Genomic DNA, 21,706 nt, shown 5'->3' on the forward strand with positions numbered 1-21,706 from the left:
AATTTGTAAAAAAAAAAAAAAAAAAATATATATATATATATATATATATATATATATATATATATATATACTAATTATAAATTAAAAATAAAAACAAAAAAGGAGACCCGAAATTAGCACAAAAATATTTAATTTAAGGATTTCTTAACAATTATTTATTAAAAATTAAATGTCTGTTTCACAGGGACTAACGTTTTAAGCCAAGGCAGCAGCAGCAGCACGGACTTTGTGCAGTTGAAAGCTCAGAAGCGGTCCCCGTCCCCAACCACACCGCCTGAGGTGAGCAGATCCTGATTCTAAAGTCCTAAGAATTAATTTCTTAATTTAGTTAATATACTACTGGTTTGTCACCATCTTAACCCTTAAACTCATCTTAACCTGCAAATGTGTGGTTTTTTTTTTTTCCAAAGGAGGAAGGATTATAAGAGAACGATTATTTTTTAAAGGAAAAGAAAATGATACTTAGTGTTAATTTTGTGTCATTTTCTTGTTTGTTTTTTTACTTTTTTAAAATATATATATATTCAGGAAATTTCTTGTTAAAAGCCAGTGCTATGGGGTCCCTGGTGGCTCAGTGGATAGAGCGGTCGTCCCCTACATGGAGGTGGCTGTGTCCTCGCTGAAGCAGCCACGGGTTCGAATCTGGCCTTGGCCCTTTGCTGCATGCCCCCCCCCCCCCTTACACTTGTGCTGGTCTATCAATTAAAGGCAAAAACGCCCTAAAAATATCTTAAAAACTAAAAAAAAAAAAACTTGTGCTATGTTAAGCAGCAATTTTATAAATATAGTCCCTTGCTTAACGGGTTTATTTGCATCCTTGTGTATAACACAGGCCGCTGCTTCCCTCACCATTCAAACACCAACCTGTTCATGCCAGGAAGGTTACCCCAGAAGTAGCGGGCGCGGTGGGCAGCAGACACTTCCTTGGCATCAATCATCACAGGGTTGCACTGAAATCCAAGTAAAGCAGAGGACAAAAGACACCAGAAACCAAGGTAAGATGCTTTGTATGTGCAGTGTATTACAGTACAGTGAAGCAGACCTTAATAGACATAACTGATTCTTTTATAGTTTTGATTGACCAAAATTAATTTAGGGTCAGGTGAAAACCTCTAAAAATCAAACATTAAACATAGCACATTAAAACTATTTCATTAAGAGTCAGTGCTCCCTTCTCATTATCTGTGTCAAACAATAATGAATTTGTGCCACAAGGGGGCATTCATAAACCATCAATCTTTTTGTTACGGGCGGCACATCATTCTCTATCTACACTGCAGTCTAAGATTTAACTAGTTAATGGAAGTTATGACCTGTACGATTAGATAAATCTTTAGCAACAAGTTCAGGCAGAGAGCAGCTGACCTCTAAGAAGCGAGATATGTCCCTCTTATCGCTGACACCCATGGCAACCACATTTTCAAAGAGCCAGAAGAAAGGCCTGTTCTCCCCCTCCTTTGGCCGAGCCTCGTGGAGCAGCCTGTAAAACTCAAAGAACAGGCGGCCAGTGCCCTCTGTGGGACAGAAACAGTCATTGATCAGAGCTGAAGTACAGGAAGGGGCAAATATTGATGATACTTTGGTGATTTGTCTGTACAGATAATCAACTTGTTGGTATTTGGACAGGATCTTAACCCACATCACAAAGAAAGTCATAACAGTAAACCTACCATAAAGACCTTTCCTAGCAGGGTTGACTATAGAGAGGTCATTGCATGGGCTTCCACCAATAACTAGGTCAAAGGGACCCCACTCCTGTATCTGTGTACAGATAAGATACAGAGTCAGAAACACAGAGATAAAGGCAGAGGCTGTATAGATAATGATATGATGTAGATGGACCCTTGTAGAGTCCAGTGGATGCTTTAAACATGCTTTTATCATGTTGTTGTCTCTATTCTTTAACTGAAATAAGTTCATGAACTTTGGTAATGAAGCATGTTAGAAAAACCTTTGCAATGCCAGACGCCAGGAATAATGTTATATGATGATGTTTAACTGTTGATGTAGCATTTTAGGGAAACTTGTCCGCATTCACAATCACAAACTTTTTCTTTTTACGTTTAATATGTATTGCAGCTGTTTTCACAGCATACTACTCCATCATAACGCCGCATCTTTGACCCTCTGAGTGATATATTGGTTGCAGTCTGTAGTGCAAAACAACAAAACGCCATTTGTTTAACTCGCCAGAAACTAAAATCAACCTGGAGAGCTTTGCTGTTGTTACTTTGCAATGTATGTAGATTTAACCCTTTGAAACCTGGAGAGATATTACTTTTCACAGACACCTTTCACATGTATTTAAACTATTATTGGTGCATTTTCTTTCAAAAACATGGGACCTAATGGCAACAAGCAGCTTGGTAAAAAAAGAAAATCCATAAATTGCAAGTCATTTTCAGATTTAGAAAATTATTTTAAAAAACGTTTGGGAAAAATGTCTGGGGGAAAAAAACAAACAGAAGAAAATATGTTACAGAATTTACATAATTTCTAAACACCTTTTCCATGTCTTGTTTGCCTTATTTGTTTAATTTGTAAAATTTTCTTCTTGTTTATTTATTTTCAACAAATATTCAGGTAATTTTCTTTTCCTTGCTAATTACGAGGTCATTTCTTCTGTAGATTATTTCCTTCCTCTTATGTTTCTTAAGAAATCAAGGCAATTTTTCCTCAGGTGTCAAAGGGTTAAGTTTTAGGTTATTAGGTTAGGAAGTGAATGCAATGTAGATTTTCATATGTGGGACACATAAATGTACTGTCATCCGTCATAGCTGCTTCTGTTAGCTGTCACTAAGCTGTCATTTGTCCGTGGCTCAGTCAATGAGGATTGTGGGTCAGAATAGCCAGAAAAGCATGCTAGCTTGCATATTGCAAAATGCAACTAGATGCAGTCGGACATCCTGGTATTTTTTGCATATTGTATTTCACATACTGTGTATAGGGACATAATAAATCTTTTTCTTGCATACTAAATAGTACGGCCATATGGGTCGTGGAGTGAGCAGCATGATTGTCAGGCATAACCAAGACTGCAGATGTTATGTTTGGGAGGGTTGGGGTCCAGATCTCTCTGGTTCTCCTGTGATAGAAAAGGAGACCCTGTGCAGGGGTCTCATGCAAGAACAATTTTATAATCTAATTTTGTATTATAACTTCTCTTGCATTTTTCTGTGAAGCTTCCTTGTAGTTTTTCAAGTTGGACTCACCAAACATTAAACTGCGCAAACTTTTTGTAAAATGCTAATTTTACCATATCAGTCTGCATGTTCCACTTCATTTGTGGGCAAGTTCAAGTAATTCATCAAAATGTTGTCAAATTGAATAATTTCAACATCCCGCTGTCAGAAATCATTACATGCAACAATTAGCCAATTAGCCCGAAAATATTAATAGCACAGCTGCCAGCTTTGTGTCGTCAGAGCAGCGCTGCACTCTGAAGCTTTTTAAGGCAGGGACACACATTAGGTCTGTTTGAGGTGATTGTAAATATGATCTGGCTGTTGTGACTTATTGGATCAAGCTGTACTGAGTCTGTTTTAGTCTGGGTCAGTTAGTGTTGACAGTCAGGAGATAAAATGATACAGTGTGTGGTGTTTAAGAACTGGAATACTTGGGCTTCTGATTCAGTAGCTGTCCATCCCTCTCAATCGTATTATTTTAAACGGTTTCATATTCACAACTGTAGTCCTACTTAGAGGACGCTTTAGAAACTGTCATTATTGGTGGAACTTTGGCCGATTACTGAAATCGGCTTTTAAAAAGGCAAATGTATTGGAACAGGAAAAAGTCGATAACGTAAGTTCCGTCGATAATGATAGTTTCAAAAATCTCCTATTAGCTCAAATTAACCAGCCAAACCAAAAATTAGTTGACCTATAGTTGCAAACACAGACAACCTGTATCTCACTTGAGTTTACAGTCTGTGTTGCCTTCATGCCTCCACCCACTATCACATCCAAATAAAGCATGTTTCATCTCTTTCTTTCCCCTTTTCTGCACATATTCTGTTTCTGATGAATGTGTGTTTCTGTTTCGGTACAGGAACATGCAAGGATTTATGTTCTTGCAGGATTTTTGCAGTTGCTTAGCAACACATCTGTAATCGTAGCCGACTATTCCTCAGTGTGTTGTTCCTATCATTACTAAGTCATTTAATATCTGCTCATTTCCCACATGTAAGAATTAAAAAATCGGTGCATGTTAAAACAGTTGTCACGCCATGCTGCGATTTGACCAGTTTGCATGAGCCCACTCGTATGAATGTGAAGCAGCGCACAACCGAAAGAAGACCATGTATGCACACTTCATACAACCCTAGGCAAAAAATGAAAGCAAACTCACATGTTTGCGTGTGACGTTCCTCACATCGCCAACATACATGATGCGACCCTGATGCCGAACAATTCCCACAGTGATGGAGTCTTCGCACACCTCGGAAGCTACATAGCGATCCACTTGGATGCCAAGTTCTTTTAGCACCAGCAGCCCTGCACAGGACGGGGTCAAAGGTCAGACAGAACATAAATAACTAATAAAAAAGCCCTCTAAATTTTTCCAAAACCAAAGTTAAAATTGAGGCACAGCTCTGGAGCTGTCTGACATAAGCTGAGAAGCACTGAAAATGACTTAAATTGTCAATTTTTTAGTACTCATGCAATATCTGTAACATACTCAACCTACATCAGTATCCCTTCATTAATATAATGCATAAACATCAGTCACTTATTGACTAATAAACTCTTAAAGTGATTATGATAGTGTTAAATAAAAATTTCTTTGTGTAATTATTGACAGACAACAAAACTACTACATGGAACCCCCTGTAAAAAGTGAAAAATTAAAAATTCTTTTCATGTTTTAATGTCTGATAAGACTATATATCATAACATCAACTAAAAGGATGAATTTATTCTATTGTGGCCAAATGACTGAAAATGTTGCGTTCACTAAAGAAAAGAGGGCATCCAGTGTAACTTGGTAGAACCAGAACAGTTCATGCAGACTTTGATCAGATAAATGGGACCTTCGTCTTGTCTAACCTGTTGCTATGCCGTCAAATAGCGACAGGACACGAATGGGCTTCCTCATCTCCACCATGACTGGGGGGTAAAGCTTTGGTGGATCCTGAAATACAACACCGAGAGAGAGGGAGAGAGGGGGAGATGATGAGACACACAGTAAAGAAAAACCTCTTTGGTGTGACAGTGGGATTTATAGCCTGAAGGTCCATTACTCACAAAATCTTGGTCATGATTATTTGCAAAGAAGTGCTGGAGACGGCTGGGCCAGTCTGTGCGACGCCCCAGTAGACCAAACACACCCTTCTGACTACACATGTAGCAGTTCCAGGGGTCCTCTTTGATGGCTGCATGTGCTGCTCCTTGACCAACAAGGAGGTCGACACACTCCACACAGAAACACCTGGACACAGGCCAAGGAGGTTAGTCAGTGCAAGTGACAATACATTTAATAACTAGTAGAAGATAGTGTTGAGTGTGTCCATATCAACAGTCATTTTCTAAATGACAGGCTGTTATCTGTTTAAGTCAAAGAAAGTCAAGAACCGTCAGTTTGTGCAGATAGCAGTAGTAGTAATGAACGTTTCAGTGTTTACACTATGATTGTAGGATCCCCCGCTGGGCCAAAAAATAGAGCCAAAAAGAAAACGCCAAATATACATTCCAGTGTTTCATGTATATTCATTCTGCAAGGGTTCGCATGCTGTGAACTGAAGCTGCACATCGCCATGAGTCCATCAACAAGACAAGTGTCTCTGGTCAGTTAACATGTCTGTTATAACAGGACAGTCGACTGTCTGCTATTCAAAAAGCTACAGTCAGTAGATGAAGATGATGACGTAAAGATAACATCACAAACAGGCTTAGTAGTGAACAACATGCTTCAGGATTCAGTGTTTGTGTTTTTAGCTGAGCTATACCAGAGCATATTTGGTTAAAATAGATCATTGATGCTGATTTGCAGTCATTGTTCCTCAACTCAACTTCCTGCATTTGCTCCTGTTATATGTTACAAGTAACTGGAGTAACAGATGAACTAGCTCTAAAAGTGGCATATTTTCTTTATAAATGAGGGCTGTGTGGTGGCTCTAATTCATGTCGATGTGAAGAGTGGTTCATGTGGATCATGAAAAGTAACTGATTAATATTTGGAAGCTTGGCTGTCTGTTGAAGAAACTTGTAAGTGTTAAATTTGAGAACAGTATTTGGTTTGGCGTTAGGTGGTCCATCTGCTAGGCCAAAGCAGTCAACCTCGGGGTAACACTGCATTTTCTAAACAGTCTCACTTAGGGGAGTCTGGCAATGTCATTATACAACTTCTGCCTCTTTCACTGTAATCTAGTGATTCATTTGTTTATTTATAGTTGTTTGAGACACGTCATTAAACACATAAAAACAAACAATGAATTGATCCTATTAACAAGTATGTGTAGCCAAAGCCTGAAATATCTTATTCCTTTGTGCTGTAGAGCTGCAATCTTGTCCAAAAACTATTAAAAATACATCAGTGAGTCACACTGTAGCAGCCGGTGACGTGTTATTTAACACAATAAACATGGGCACTGTAGTTTATTCTGAGTCAAACCCACATACAAACAATCCTGCTGCTGCAAGGACTCACCAGAACACCAAATTAATTTTCAGCTTAAAATATTTCCCAACAAATGCAGTATTTACCCCTGTCTTAGTAACTTTTGCAAAACTAACAGAGCCCTACTGGAAATTATAAATCATTGAAACGATACAGTCGTGACAACTTTTTTTTAAGATTTCAGTTATCATAGTGCCACAGACAGGGAAGTGAAGTTTAAAAATAATTGAGAATTGGTTGGTTTCTGTCTTTTAATGGGCTGACAATGACAAAAACCTAGATTATCACAATCCTTATGAGTTTTTAAAAGAGTCAGAGGTCAGAAACAGCCCACCCAACTGCAGCACCAGTCTGTGTTTTACTAGTTGTAATGGCTTTGAATGAGGTTAGGGAGTTTTGAGTGGCGATGCGTTATCACCCAGATATCCAAATGTCAAATGTCATCATTTAAACACAGAGCGAACCATTGTTTGCTGATTGGCCCAGCATGTGACTGGTGACAAGGGTTAATCTGTTCTTAGTGGTATGTTTATAAACTTAAATCTCACAGTCTGTGTGAGGATACAGAAGATCAGTCTTCTGTGATTTTGTTAACAGCGGTCTATTTAACTGACCACACTTTATTATTTCTGTGGTCGTCATTGCTATGATATTTGTAACACCAATATAAAGCCTCTATTATTCATTCAGTATCTGCAATGATGGCACCGTCCTGCTATCTGTGTTGGAAAAACAACTGCACCTTGGAGGCAGTGGCATTCAGACTGCATAAAGACAGTGCATTCATGTCCTGTGGAGATTTCTTGCATAAATCATTTTTAGGGTGACGTGAATGAGGGGACTCTCCTGCATTATATATGGTAAAGTACATTAGTCAGTTCATTGTCGGTCAAAGTTCTGGGTAGATGGTTTGGTTCAGTAACTTGTCATTTGTGTTTATTTGGGGACAAACCTCAAATACCAAACATATCGTATAAAGTTTTTCCTTTTCAGTTGTTAAATTGGATATGTTTAGAGCCTCCAGAAATAAGTTTCAGGTTTGACAGATTGAGAAACAGTAGCATTCTCTGGGTCTCTGATCATTAGAATAAAAAGAAACTCGGAAGATGGGACTTCCGCCTGGGGCCTTTTTGGATCTACTTAAAGATCGAAGAACCTACTGTGACAGGATTTTTTTTCATTTCATGATGGATTGGGTCTTTCAGTTTTGTGTGTGCAACTTATTTTTATTTATTTAAAGAAATAGACAACTTTTCAACGTACCACCCCCTAGAATTTCTAAGTGGTATTATTGTTGGCTCAAAGAGAAAAATAAAATGCTGTCTGTTTTCGGCAGTTACTTCGGTTGTTCCACTGTCATTTCCGCTACTGGGGATAGTAATAGAGAACTTACACTGATACTCTTTGGTAACTGGGCATAGCTGTGATCTATGATCTATTTTGGGAAACCAAAAACGCCATCCTCTTCCTGTTTTGGTTGTGCAATTGTTGACACATTTTCTCTGTGCCATTTGAGCCTTAATTTTTCTTGGGAGTTTGTATGCAGTTGCAGACAGAAATACACAGTGAATGCAAGGCTTATAGGAAACCAGTTTAAAAGCTAATGTTGTCATTACTTTATATCCATTATATTGCGCAGTCGACATTGACTTCAAATTGATAAGTTAAAACAAAATACTTATCTATTTACTCTTAATTTTTTCATTACCTTTACCATTTTATATCGTTATAGCATCTACTCTTATGATCCTGAAATTATGTAACGATCCTGTTGCCACGTGCCAATCCATCAATCAGTTTGGGCATAAAATAAAGGAGAGGAAATGCCAGAACGTTGTTTGAGGCTTAACTTTCAATTCTGTCATCTCTTTGCTTCTTCTTCTGCCTCAGTTTATTGGTAACTGACTGGAGAGTTATCTCCATTCCAACATTTATCTTGATGCATTCAGCTCCTAATATTGGCATAACAATAGTAGATAGAAACACACAATTTATTTTTAGGAAAATCTGAGAGATGTTCACTCAAAACGGTGGTACTCTTAATGGCGTTTTTCCCTTGTTGGATTAAGTTTATGCATATGACTGTGTGCATAAACCCAAAAATTGTACATTTTGTTTAGATACTATGACATTGCCAACCACAATACAGTATATTTCAGTATAATATGTATTGCTGTAATGATTTATATGTACCTTGTTGATGAAAACATTGTGGCAATTGTGGTTTCTATCAGCACCTTCATTTACACAATAGAATCAAATAGAAACCTCACCGACAGCAGTTGTTGTTTCCGCACATGAGCACCTCTCGTCCACCGCAGCAGATAGTGCAGTATGACTGGTAACCATCGTCGTCATATTGATATGCACATTCTAGGAAGCAGTTCTGTGAAAAGGAGATTTTTTTAAAAAACAAGAAAAAAAAGTGAGCATTTTGACGGGTTTAAAAACAAAACAAAATTTCATGGGGTCACATCTCAGGCACTGCTTTAAATATATTCTGTTTATTATTAGCTTTGAAAGGAGCAGTTGTTTTTTTTACGACACGGTAGTTGGACCTGAGTCCCAGACTTTTTATGACTTCTATCGCAGCTTACCTTACAGCTCTGGCACATTCCTCCAGCAAACAGCGGGTGTTCAAGGCTAACATTCAGGCTTCCACAGGAGATACATATGTCTGTAGAAAGGAGTGCAGTATGTCGGTATTTAACGGGGGGAGGTCGGAGAGATGTGAACACTCTACTGCTGTAACGCTCCCAGCTTCAAATTTCCATGAAATTATTTGAGCAGCTGTGATGGAGGTGAGGATCTAATGAGCTTAGCTGGTACGGTTATAGAGAACTCACAACAAAATGGGAAAAAATTATGAATATGTTGATTGTACATCTTGACTTTTTCATCACTTTATTAACACTGACAAACATATGTGTCTGCTTCTTTGCTTGTCAACAAGAAGGGCAGGTGTGAGGCGTCTAGGTGTTTATCCCCTGAGAGGCCCCCCAGTGCAGCTACAAGCTAGAGAGTGAAGAGCACACATCACTTACCCTCAATGCTGCGGCACTTTTGTCTCACTTCATGAACAAGCCGCTCTGAAAATACAACGCAAGAGACACCTTATCAGAAATATCAGTAACAAGTTCCCCATTTAATATTTTTGTTAGGTCAATAGTTCAAAATTTGTCTTTTTAACCTACAATTCTAGTTCGGTAGTTTTAGTTTATTTTTTCCACAAAGATCAAAAGAAAAACAATATCACTACAAATGTCATCATGCAACAGGCTGTGTAAATCCAAAACTATGATAGTCTTAAAAATGGTCTAAAAATTTGTATTTGTGCATAAATCTATACAGTAAATTATTTTTGTAATAAGTTAATGCTATACGAAGATATGCTAAATTTTGGAGATCAGAAATTTAACACATTTTAAAAGCGTTTAAAAACTAACTGAATTCCAGTTTAAAGCACCTCTGTGAAATTCAAAATGAACATTAATGTTCTTGCGAATGCAGGCAGCAACTGATGACTATTTCTGTTCTGGTGGTTGTGAAAGATACTACAGATTTTTTTAAATAACTGCCTAATTGCAGTTGCAAACGCTAAAATTTGGACAATGTCAGACCTTGAAAAAGGATCTCTGTGTGCTTTAATTAAATTAAATTAACGTAATTTGTTTCTTATGTTTCTATGAGAACGAAAGATAAAAATATCACCAACAAAATAAAATATTAGATGCTAATTTACAAAAATGAAGCAGATTTGTAAAATAGGAACCACAGATGCCCCAAAATTGAACCCTGTGGTACAACCAAGTCTAGGACGAGCTGTAATTGTAAGATTAAATGTTAGAAAAGGACATGTTTTTGGGACCAGTTTGGCATGATGTTAATTTTTAAACATTTAACAGATGGCAAATGTAAAATAGGAACCACAAAGGCCCCAAAATGAACCCTGTGGTACATCAGTTTCAAGGCAGAGCTGTTATTTTTAGAGAAATTGTTAAATAAGAGGACATTTTTGAGTTCACTTTGGCATGAAATCCATCATGGGCACTTTTCTTTAATGTTGGAAAATTGGAGCATTATCACCCCTAGAAGTACGAGTAAAGTAAAAGGTCCATTAGTCATTTTTTGGGGGGTTTTTGACCCATGAAATCATCCATTTCAAGGTCAAAGTTGGATAAATATCAGATGCTAATGGATCTGATTCAGAACCAAGAGGACTAGATAATTAGTTCATATATGAGTTACAATACCCATGTTGTTATATGACACTAAATTATACAGAGACCACTTGAAAACATTTAGCTTTAACCTATTCATTTGAGATATTCTGGAGTCAGTAAATAAGAAAACTTAAATCTATAGGATCAGTTACAAGGTGCTTAAAAGGTGCACATACTGCAATACCGTGAAGTGTGTCAAAGATATAAGACGACAGAATTAAAACAAAATAAGAACAATGTAAAATCATTATACCAATGAGGAAGTGTCTATTATGTTTCTGAATCAGGTGTTCGTGGTCAAGACATGCTAATGTAATATCAATTAAGCTTGTTTGGGAATAAACTCAAACATCTATTTATGGTCTTTGGATCCTTTTTGCCTTATCACATCATTCACTTCCATCTTAAAACTGCCACTATAATGGACCTCTTGTCTGCACACTACTTCTCCAGACACTTACTCTGATGTACCACTCTGCTAAGTCCACCCCATGGGGAGGAATATAGAGTTCATGACTCCTATTTAACCAAATAAATGAGGCACCTTACCTCGTGTCCTCTCATCAATGATGTCCTTGACCTTGGGTTTCTCTGCTGTGCTTTTGCGAGGCTTTTTGGCTGGAGGAGGCGTATAGGCTGCTGCTTCAGGCTCCACCCACATCTCGGGGTAAACCTCTTTGTATGGGTTACGCTCCTCTGGGGTGCACAGCATGTCAGACAATTAGTATCACAAGCTTCATGAATTATTCAATCATGTGCTTATATAGGAAAAATTGTAGTCCATTAACAGCTTAAATAAAGGGGTCGATACACATGGGAAGTTTCTTGCAGTTTAAAAATTTAAGACTCAGTTTCTGGCAACAAACTTCATAAAAGTCCAACAATTAAGCTTCGTAATATTCACTTCCTCTTACCCTCTGGTGGCTCTAGAGCCTTGGGTCCAGTGGGCTGAAATCCGCTCATAGCCCAGTCAATCATCTGCTTGTTGAGCATTTCCACTGATTTTGAGGTTTCTGTCTCATCGCTGTCAGGGCAGGCCATAAAGGCTTTGCCTGCCCGGCTGCTAGCCACCTGCAGTCAAATAAAAAACAGTTCTGACTGAAGTTCATCCTCAGTTTATCTGCAGAAATGATCCACTACCAAAAGATTCAGTAAAGTCGTGTCTCAACAAAAGACTTAAGCTTCCTGCTGACCCCAAAAAGGGTTCATATTTCTATTTACTTTATTTACTTCTATGGCTAAAGACATGTATGGTGGGTAAACTGTGATGACCAACCTACTCTCTCTCTCACTCTGCCACAACATGTAGCGCACTGGGCTTAACGGGGTGGGGGCGATGAAAGACGAGAGTCTCTTTGCATGCTCTGTAGCGTTTGTTTAGTTTGCTGTCACAACTCTCAACCCTGTATTTGCAAAACAAATAGCTGAAGTAAAAGCTCTGTCACAAAACTATGTTCTCGCATATTCTTTTGCATTTTTAAGTGGCTATACGCAAGTCCTGGAGCTTTCTTAGTGGGTATACACCATTTTTTTGTGTATCACATAGACTACGCTACTGCTGTAGCTGCTTAGGAAAGACTGAAAGGAATAGTTTCACATAGAGAGCAGTACACCATATCCTGCAGAAAATTAAATGGAGAAAAATAGTTCCAGTACTGAAGTTCCAATAAAAGTTTTCCCTGACCTTAAGTAACTGATATTAGGTCATGTATTTTCATTCAGTTTTGGTTATTGTAAATTGATCTTAAATTTTACTCAGAGTGGCATTAAAAAAGGCTTAAAAAGTCCCAAAACCCACTTGCTTTAAGCTGTAGGAACCCTGCAAAGTGTCAGACTATTCTTTTAAAGAACTGCAAATCACTCTTAAGTGCTGTCAACCAAACGGCTTGTGTAAGTAAAAAAAAAAAAAATCTTAGCAACTGTAACTATAAAATCTGTTATAAAAATCACTGCCATTGTCATAATGTTTAGGGCAATGAGCTCAGTTTGATAGGCAGATTTTTTTAATGAGTGGATTGGGCTGTAAAAAAAAAAATCAAACTTAAAAGCACTGCTCTCATACTCACCTGTAGCACCTCATAGATGGCTTTCTTGTACATGGGCTGCTTGTTGTAAGTTGGTTGGTGAAAGGCATTATTAAAGGAACTTAAAGGCATGAGTTTCTCTACACAAACCTGTAAAAAATACACAGACAATTATATAATAGTTTTTAGAAAAAATGTTTTGTTGAGGTAAAAAGTGTCTGGAGATTAATAACTTTTATATTTATACTGAAAGGATCAACTAGTTGAGCAGATAAAACAAACAAAAAAAAAGTTTGTTATAAAGTGTGAGGTTGTCACCATAAACGAACTGCTGTTTTGCTTAATTTCTGGTGAAAAAAAAAAAAAATCACCTGACAGCAATATTAACGTTGGCTCCAAACACTCACCACTGAGAATTTTCCATCTCCAAACCACATGACCCATCTGGTTCCCTCGGCAGCTCTGCTCCGTCCCGTCATCCACCAGGATACAATGCGGCCTGGCCACCACGAGAACCCTCGAAGCTTCCCCCAAACCAGCTCACCGATGCCAAAACCACGACCGTCCTGTAGCCAAAATAAAAGACAAATATCCGTTCTGTATTAACTTTGGGGCATAATAGTGAAACCTTTTCAAACACTGTCCGTTTCAGTTTGTTTTTTCTTTGGAATGGTAAAGTCAAGTCAGTTTAATTTAGATAACCTAACATCACAAATTTACCACTTTTTTAATCTTAATCACAGAAGGTGATGAAGGTATAACTCCCCCCCAAAAATAATTTTAAAAGGCAAAAAATATGGCAAAAGCTCCATGAAGAGCAACTGGGGAGGGATCCCTCTGCCTGAAAGGACAGACATGCAGGACAGACCAACATGGTAAAATTAAAACATGGACAAATACCTTGACAAAATTATATTTAAAGTGTAAACATTAATGGATCAAGGAAAACTTTGAGCAACTCCGTGATACCATGAGAAGGATTAGACCACATGACCACCTTTCAACGGTGGAGACCAAAATGTAATATAAAAAATGTATATAAAACTGATACGATACATGTACAAATGTAACATATCCGTGGTTTGCAGAAACATGCAATGCCAAGATTTTATTTTGGCCACATGGCTGAAATGATCAACCCTGCTATAAAGCAGAACATAATGTGTTTCATGCTGAACTCCATTAAATGTAAATGTGCTGTAGATCTTCTGTATCATTTCATGCACATTGCATTAAACGTCAACATGACATATTTCGTATCTACTTAAACTTTTGCATCTCCACCTGGTAAAACAGATGATGTGAGTAAATTCCCAAAACATGAATGGCTGCAGTACTTGACACGGATTAACCCTAGCCTTAAACGAAATCCTTTTTCCAATAGAGATCTCTGTTGTAAACTCCTGTTAGTCTACAGCCGAACATTAATCAGTGTGAATCGATATTATCTTACCTCATACTCTGGCTCAGAGTCCGCAGGCTTTGGGGATGTCTTGTCTCCACCTTCGATGGCGACCGGCTCAGGGGTCGTGGCCACAGTGGGGGAGGCAGGGTCAGTAGGTTGCTGCTGCTGCTGAGGCGGCTGAGGAGGTTGTTGATGTTGTTGTTGTGGCAGCGACGGCTGTGATTGCTGTTGATACTGAGGCTGTGACTGAGTGTGCAACTGAGGCTGCTGCTGTTGCTGCGGCGGCGGTGGCAGCTGCAGTTGCTGCTGCTGCTGCTGCTGCTGCTGCTGCTGCTGCTTTGAAGGCGATGGGTGCTTGATTATTGAGACCGCTTCTTTCTGGGTTTCTGTTTCGTTGTCCTCGTGATCTTTCATCGCATTCATTGCTGACATCAGTTTGGACTTTTTCTCTGCCTGAAACAAAGCCCAGCGACAGATGATTTTACAAATGATTTTTGTGTCCTGTAAGGGATATTTAACTTTTCTGAATATAAACACATTAATCTACCAAAAATATTTTTCAACAAAAAACTTCAGTAACGCTTTCTATGAAGACCATCTATAGTGCATTATTAGGGCATTTGTGGTAGTCATAATGCATTCATAATACGTTTACGACAACACACATAATGCTTACTGATGCACTATGTCAACAATCATTATACATTATAGATGAGACTATAATTATCAAATGTCTTTCAGATGCTTGACTAGTTATAAACAATTAGACTAAAAACACTGACTTCTAACACATTGTCTTTAGATGTCAGCTTCGGTCTTTCAAATGTATTTTCAATATATTTTAATGTATGGTGGGCATTTAATTACTTACAATGCAACATAGATTGTTATAAATGCATGAAAATGCACCACACTTTACCTCACACCAATGAAACATTATGATGAAGCACACATTATTATAAATGCATCAAATTATACCTCATTTTACCTAACCCATGCAGTGATAACTTTTAATGTTACATGGACTGTTATAGCATACTATGAGTCCTTACTACAGTTAAATATTGATGTGTATCTTATAATGCATTATAAGCCCCAACAGTTAACCCCTAGTTTACAACTAGTCAAAAGCATCCATAAGACACTTAAGTCATATGATTCCTTATAAGTCACATCTGTAATGTTTTATGACTGTTGATGTAGCACATCAGTAAGTAGTATGTATGTTTATGAGTGTAGGCATAAGGCATTATGCATGCATTATATTTCACTATGAAAGCTCTCATAATCTTCATAGAAAGTGTTACTTGTCAAATGATAAAAAAAACCCTACACCTGCCAACCCAGTCACTGCGAACAAAGAAGCAGACATCTACTGCTGGCTCACATAGCACCACTGAGCTAGCTAACATTTCAGCTCAGCTAAGAAGGATGCCGTTAATGTTTACATCTTGTTCATAAGTAGATGCACACTTCCTTTTGTGTCATGCTGCTGTTGCCAGATCTAGTTCAGTAGAAAAAAAATAGTTCCTACATGAAACTGCTCACAACAAGGTCTGTGGATTATTTTAGAATAGAAGATACTTTATTTTAAGTAATCTTGGGTTTTGATGTGAACTATCCCTTTAATGAAGCATTATGTAGAAATGCATACTATGTGATCAAATATGCAATCATATATCCTGCCTGAATCATGGCCATGCAAGACTCTTACAAACCTGTATTACAACCAAATACAGTATAAATAAAGGCTGATAACATTTGTAGACGTTCAGCTGTGCACCAAAACTTGTGCACGTCCTCTCTGCTGTGTAAGTGCAGAATCTTGATTGTGGGAGCCTGACAGCCTTTGTAAACATGGCTTTATCTTCGACTGTAAGGCCCATTCATCAGCAGCACGGTATACAGTAACTCTATAGTGTCCAGAGCTGCAGCGGAAAGTTCACTGGGTTTGTGGTACCTGACACTGAACCGCTAGGTCGATCAGAGAGGACGAGACGCAGCCGGGACTTAAGCCTCTCACAGTAAATCCCCAACAGCTGCACTCATTCTGACGTCTCTCTCTCTCAAACACACACACACACACACGGTAAGACTCACATGCACACACATGTTAACTTTCTTCTCCTCCTCCTCTCTCTTTTTCTTCAAAACACACACACACGTACAGAGTATATATCTGCAGCCCCATATGTAAACACGTGTTAGTCATACTATAGGCTCCACGTGAGAGCAGTGCTGCACAGCTGTGCTTACTTTCCTCAAGTCCTTCTCAGGTTCTCAGGTCTCACACACACACTGTAAATGTCCAGAGGTGGACTGGTTGTGTGGGAAGAGGAGAAAAAAGGCAAGAAGGGCAGAGACTGAGAGAGAGTACAGCCCTATCCTCCATCCTCTCTCCCAGTGTGACTCGTAAACAATAGCGCCTTTAAGGGGAGGTGGTGCTTCGACGGCATGGGGAGGGGTTTCAGTGCAGAAGAGTAGAAACATGTGCTCTTCAATCAAGAGGCTCTGCTGTGGTTTATAAATATCTGTACTGTAGTACTGGATGGATGGTTCAAAGCCCTTGGCCATATGTGTTAGGCTCCTTGGCTCCAGCACAAGCATATTGGGGTTAGTGTTCGACAGCCTGCTTGGATGTGTGGTTCCAGATGGTAAACTGCAAAAACTAACAAATGTCAATTAAACTGTGAGCGAGCCACTTCATCTCTGGTGACCAGTAATCACAGGTATACAGAGAGAGCTGCAAGTGGCAATAAAGCGGCTGAGCTACTGTTACTGCGCTCATTTTGGCGTGTTTAGGGTCAGACTGTCTCCAGGGTTCCTTCTCTTCAGAGCCAATGAGAAAGTGACGCTGGAAATGCCAGTGGGGGGAGGAGAGAAAGTACAGTGGCTATAAGAACCAGATATTTGTCTCTGGACTTCTTCCCAGTTGTAAATGCCCCCCTTTTGGGGGCCTCACAGTGTGTGTGCAGCTCCACCAGCAAGACAGGCCCTCCGAGTCTACAGGGGAAAATAGGAAAGGAGGTAGCAGAGACACAATGCGGTCTTTATCATTTACGCACGCCTGCCCGTCACTGACAGCTCAGAAATACCACCACTTATATCCGCTGTCACACCAAACTGAAGACAAATACCAAAAATGACAGCAAACATACTGTAGATGTATAAACACTGCACAGCAAAATGTGTATTACCAACCTCACAGTGAAAACATCTACACTTTTTTTCCCATTGGAAAAATGTTATATATGATTACAATGGAAAACCAAACCTAATTTACTGTACTGACGTAATTGTGGATTTTGTTATGGGTAGAGAGAAAGCAGAAGCTCTACAGGCCTCTCTACAGGCAGAGTGTAGAAACATGTTGGGTGCACAATAAGGGATAATCTGACTTAGAGGTTTGTGCAGCATGATACCCTGAGGGCTCAAGGGGTGACAGAGTGCACTGGGAGGCAGAAAAAAGAGAACAGATATTGGTCTCTTGGGTGTGCAGATGATACTTTAGTATCCAATCCGAGCTGTTCTTGTTAGCAAAAAGGTCACGTTCACTGTGTAACTTCAGTTATTTATAAGACAACAACTGCCTGTTACAAGGCTGTTAACATTACGAGGAAAATGTCTAAGTCTCAAGAGTCAAAAGTGCAGTTTTTGAAATGAAACACTATCGTGCAGAAGCCATTAAAAACTTCCATGTAATACAGGGACGAAGCCAACAAGCATCAAACAAATCAGACACTGGAGGAAAAAACAGATGTTAAAGTAGCAGCTCAGGTGCCAGCGAATCAAAACAAACAAGCATTCTCCAAACTCTGATTAAAGGTAAAAGTTAGATGAAATAAACTGTCACTGAACATTACTTCCTCACACAACGTGACAGCGAGGCTTTGAAGCAACACAAAAGAGTTTGACCTTTGAATGCAGTAGTCTCTCATGCGCAACAGGCAGGAGAGACACAGCGGGGACTGTTTTGTGTAATTGTTTGATGGATTATACAGTGACATATGTCTTCAGTGCAAAGACCTAAGCTTATCTGCTGAGCAGGGCTGCGGACAAATAATAAAAACTTCCTCAAGATACGACAGGTGTAGTTAACTCCAGATGCATCACAGCAAAAATGCTGCAAAAGCTGATCTTGGACTTTAAAAAAGGCTGCATTAAAAGTGAAAATACTGTCTGAAAATGCACAAGTGACAGGTTCTGTTGTGCAGCGATGTGGCCACTGCATTCATTAGCCTGATTTTAGCACAGATCCCTACAAAGGCTGTGTATTTCATGAGTGGCCTTGGGGGGTCACACCCAAATAGGCCATCTGGTTCTCATTGTATTGCGTCCTTTTAAGAGATAATTAGGAATATTACAGAGTCAGCCATGAATACATAAACAGAAATCCCCATGAATCCACAAGTGGAGCTGTTAAAAAAGCTCCCTGAGGAGGCTGCTCGGCTTCCTCCAAAGCCCTTTAAAATCTTTTCAAGTAATCAAATCACTCTTCTTAAAGTAAATCTCTGACCTGAGTCAAACAGAACAAAGTACACAATGATAGGAAGGAGAGAGATTTGAGGCCCGCACAACAACTTCACCTTTTTCCCAATTAAATGTTATGTAAGATAAAATCACGGTGGTTCTCACAAAGCTGCAACATTCTTAAGGTAAATATATGTGACCTAAAAAGAAATAATGCTACTCTGACATTTCTAGGTCCTGCTATGAAACAGGAAATAGTTTCAGCACATATTCACCCCACGGGAAAAACTTTTTTCACGCAAGCAACTTTTTCCCAAACACGGCTAAAGCCTGCTCACTCTTCCTTTTTTTAAAGAGACGGTTTCCCTTTAAGCCGTGCAGAGCAGATGGTCCACGACAACTCTCGTGGAAATACCTGAAGTCAGCATATTCCCCTCGCTGTAAGCAGGCTAATCAGACATGCACACTATCCCTCCATGTTATCAAACAAACAATGCAGTGCACATACCCATACACACCAGCGCGCAACCCTCATAATCCAGTGTGGGGCTTGAGTTTTTTTCACCCCCACTCTCAGGGTAGAAGAGATCGCTTAAAAAAAGAAAGCATGAACATTTCTTTGTCTGGGAATTCAGGGTCAGGTGATTGCCGACAGGAATTCTGGTTGGCTAGAGAGGACTTGCAAAATGTTGGCTGCGAGCCAAGAGGCTGTCTTGCAAGCAGGGCTGGAAATTTGCTGCAAACCTCATCTTCACCCTCATATCCATAGCACAGAGTTCATTTCCATAGCTGGGGGAGGGGTCAGGAGAAGAATGGGGGAGGGAAGCGGAGAGGGAGAGACGGAGAAGTCCACTGTAACACAAGGCACATGAAAAAAAGAGAGATCCTGGAGAAAGTGCAAGACGGCAGTAACCCTTTCAGCCACCATGTCTTCCCTGCTGCAGAAACAGGCAACAGCAAAAGGCTCCAGAGCAGAACTAAAACTTGAGGCTATGCATCATATTACTCCTCAGGAAAGCATGAAAGGGCTTTGATGCCAAAACAAATCAGTCTTTGTGCAAATTAGATCAAAGCTTGCAATAAGCCAGATGGAAAAAAGTGGAAAAAACAGACATGGTCAGAATTTGCATCTTGGCAAATCCCTTTAAATCTCAGCCTTGTAGAGCTACTTGTTTAAGAAAATCCATCTCTGTTTGGTGAACGTGAACTGCCTACTTGCCTCGTACTTTACAACATTTCACTTGTGGGACCCCGGCATGTCCTGCTAATTTGGCAATATTTCCTCCCTGGAGACATTTTTATGGACACTCTCCGAGCCCTCTCCAGAGGAGAGCCGAGGGGGGCGGGGGGGAAGGAGAAATGGAAGACCCCATGTTGATACTACGGAGACTCCTCATTATGTAACAGATGAAGTTGCACTATAACACATCACTACCAGAAGTCATATTTAACATGACTAAGTAATGAGCAACGTGGGGAACAGCATATTTACGCATTTAACATCATGCTGCATTAGGAGGTTTTCTCAGTGGTCTAAAAAGAAATCAGAGCTTGGATAAGTTACCACATTCACTAAGAAAATGTGGTGTGAGATCATTCTAAATTGCAGTAAAAAATAGCAGTTTGTGGACTTGCAGTAATCTACAAGACCCATAATATACTAGTTTTCCATCACATCACATCACATCATCAAAAAAGCCCAATTTTTTCTGAATGGGGACCAGATTAGATAAAACTTGTGAACCAGCTGCTTCTTGCATCATATGGGTTACTAAAATAAATAAAAAAATAAAATAATAATAATCATATACAGATAAGACAAACACATCCGTTTCATATTCAGCCGAAAAAGTTATTGACTCCTGAAAGCGGTGGCCCTCGCTGTCAATGCTGTTACGCTGTTTTTTTCATTCATTTGCTTGTTATCGTCTCTATGAAAACACACTAGTTCCTACTTCATGCATGTTTATAACTGTATGATATTCCTGCCATGCATGGAAAAAATGCTGATTGATCTTGTTTTATTAACCCATATTGTGTTGTGGACTACATATAGTATGTATTAAAAGACAAGCCACCAGCTGTTTAAAATTAGGCCAGATTTTGGACATGCCTGCCTTAGGCTGTAGGAACCTGTTAAAAGATGAGATGAAAAGTTTGCTCTTATACTTGAAAACAGTTCCATAAAGGTCCATTTAGTAGCTTTCTTGAGGAAGATTGTGTGATACAACTAAAGGTTCAAAAGTAATTACGAAATGGATTATTTTGTCTGTATCTGTATCCAAGGTTGAGAATTAACTTTTTATTGTAGCTCTACATTTATGTAGAAAGTTCAGTTGGAACAAAGAATGAGTCCCAATTAAATTGTGGGGGGAGAAATCAGAACAGTGCAAAAATAAATATACAGCAACATTTTTATCCAGGAAGCATGAATCATGTTATGGCATTTTCCTCTGCTTATACAATAGACAAGAACAAAGTCAGGAAATGCAGGAGCTAGCTTAGCCAAAGGGCCTGGAAATCCACTGAAATAAATGGTACCTTCATGAGATATCAAATGACCCATCAAATACACTTGGCCGTGAATGCACCACAAGCCCTCTCTTTGGCCCTGGCAGCTTTAGCTCACGCCTGACCCTGTAATCTACGGTGGCTGGGACAGAGCTGGGGTACTCACCTCCATCTTCCACTTGGCCAGCCACTCCTCTCTGGTCCGCTTGCTAATGTAATAAGGGTCACCAGCCTGGAAGGTTATTCTGGGCTTGGGCCTCTGACGAAGGCTGACCTCCCAACCAACTCCCCTCCTGCCTCGACCTCCCTGTTTAAGGTGTTAAAAAAAAAAAAAAAGTTAGCTACTTGTTTTTGATTTTCCTTTTTCTCTCAAAGGAAGCATCCAGATTTGTAGTAAATCTGTGCATCCAATCTGTCACTAGAGCCTGTGAGACAGACTCTGGTTAACAAGCGAGTAA

At 39.3% G+C, this 21,706-nt stretch overlaps 1 protein-coding gene and 1 long non-coding RNA gene across 8 annotated transcripts in view; one reads left to right on the forward strand and one right to left on the reverse strand.

The window, feature by feature from the left end:
• The window catches only part of LOC121953434 (DNA (cytosine-5)-methyltransferase 3A-like), a 50,309-nt gene that overhangs the window by 5,280 nt on the left and 23,323 nt on the right, over positions 1-21,706 (reverse strand). For 2 of the 5 annotated variants that reach the window (XM_088087718.1, XM_088087719.1), the window contains exons 6-20: positions 21,415-21,555; positions 14,316-14,720; positions 13,270-13,428; positions 12,905-13,012; positions 11,753-11,909; positions 11,388-11,534; positions 9,660-9,704; positions 9,213-9,292; positions 8,889-9,001; positions 5,244-5,427; positions 5,046-5,130; positions 4,348-4,493; positions 1,671-1,761; positions 1,366-1,514; positions 850-950 (exon numbers count right to left, since the gene is read on the reverse strand). In XM_088087718.1, the coding sequence (XP_087943844.1) occupies positions 850-950; positions 1,366-1,514; positions 1,671-1,761; positions 4,348-4,493; positions 5,046-5,130; positions 5,244-5,427; positions 8,889-9,001; positions 9,213-9,292; positions 9,660-9,704; positions 11,388-11,534; positions 11,753-11,909; positions 12,905-13,012; positions 13,270-13,428; positions 14,316-14,720; positions 21,415-21,555 (2,111 nt within the window). The remainder of the gene's footprint in view (positions 1-849; positions 951-1,365; positions 1,515-1,670; positions 1,762-4,347; positions 4,494-5,045; positions 5,131-5,243; positions 5,428-8,888; positions 9,002-9,212; positions 9,293-9,659; positions 9,705-11,387; positions 11,535-11,752; positions 11,910-12,904; positions 13,013-13,269; positions 13,429-14,315; positions 14,721-21,414; positions 21,556-21,706) is intronic. The other 3 variants (XM_042500538.2, XM_042500540.2, XM_088087720.1) reach the window with 3 other exon arrangements.
• Positions 1-21,706, forward strand: part of LOC121953438 (uncharacterized) — a 95,400-nt gene that overhangs the window by 609 nt on the left and 73,085 nt on the right. For all 3 annotated transcript variants that reach the window (XR_015778743.1, XR_015778742.1, XR_006106513.2), the window contains exons 2-3: positions 185-279; positions 833-995. This is a non-coding gene — a long non-coding RNA (uncharacterized LOC121953438). The remainder of the gene's footprint in view (positions 1-184; positions 280-832; positions 996-21,706) is intronic.

The sequence above is a fragment of the Plectropomus leopardus genome, chromosome 14 (genome assembly GCF_026936395.1).
Source record: "Plectropomus leopardus strain MGB_pleo_1.0 chromosome 14, ASM2693639v1, whole genome shotgun sequence".
NCBI classification, from domain to species: domain Eukaryota; kingdom Metazoa; phylum Chordata; class Actinopteri; order Perciformes; family Serranidae; genus Plectropomus; species Plectropomus leopardus.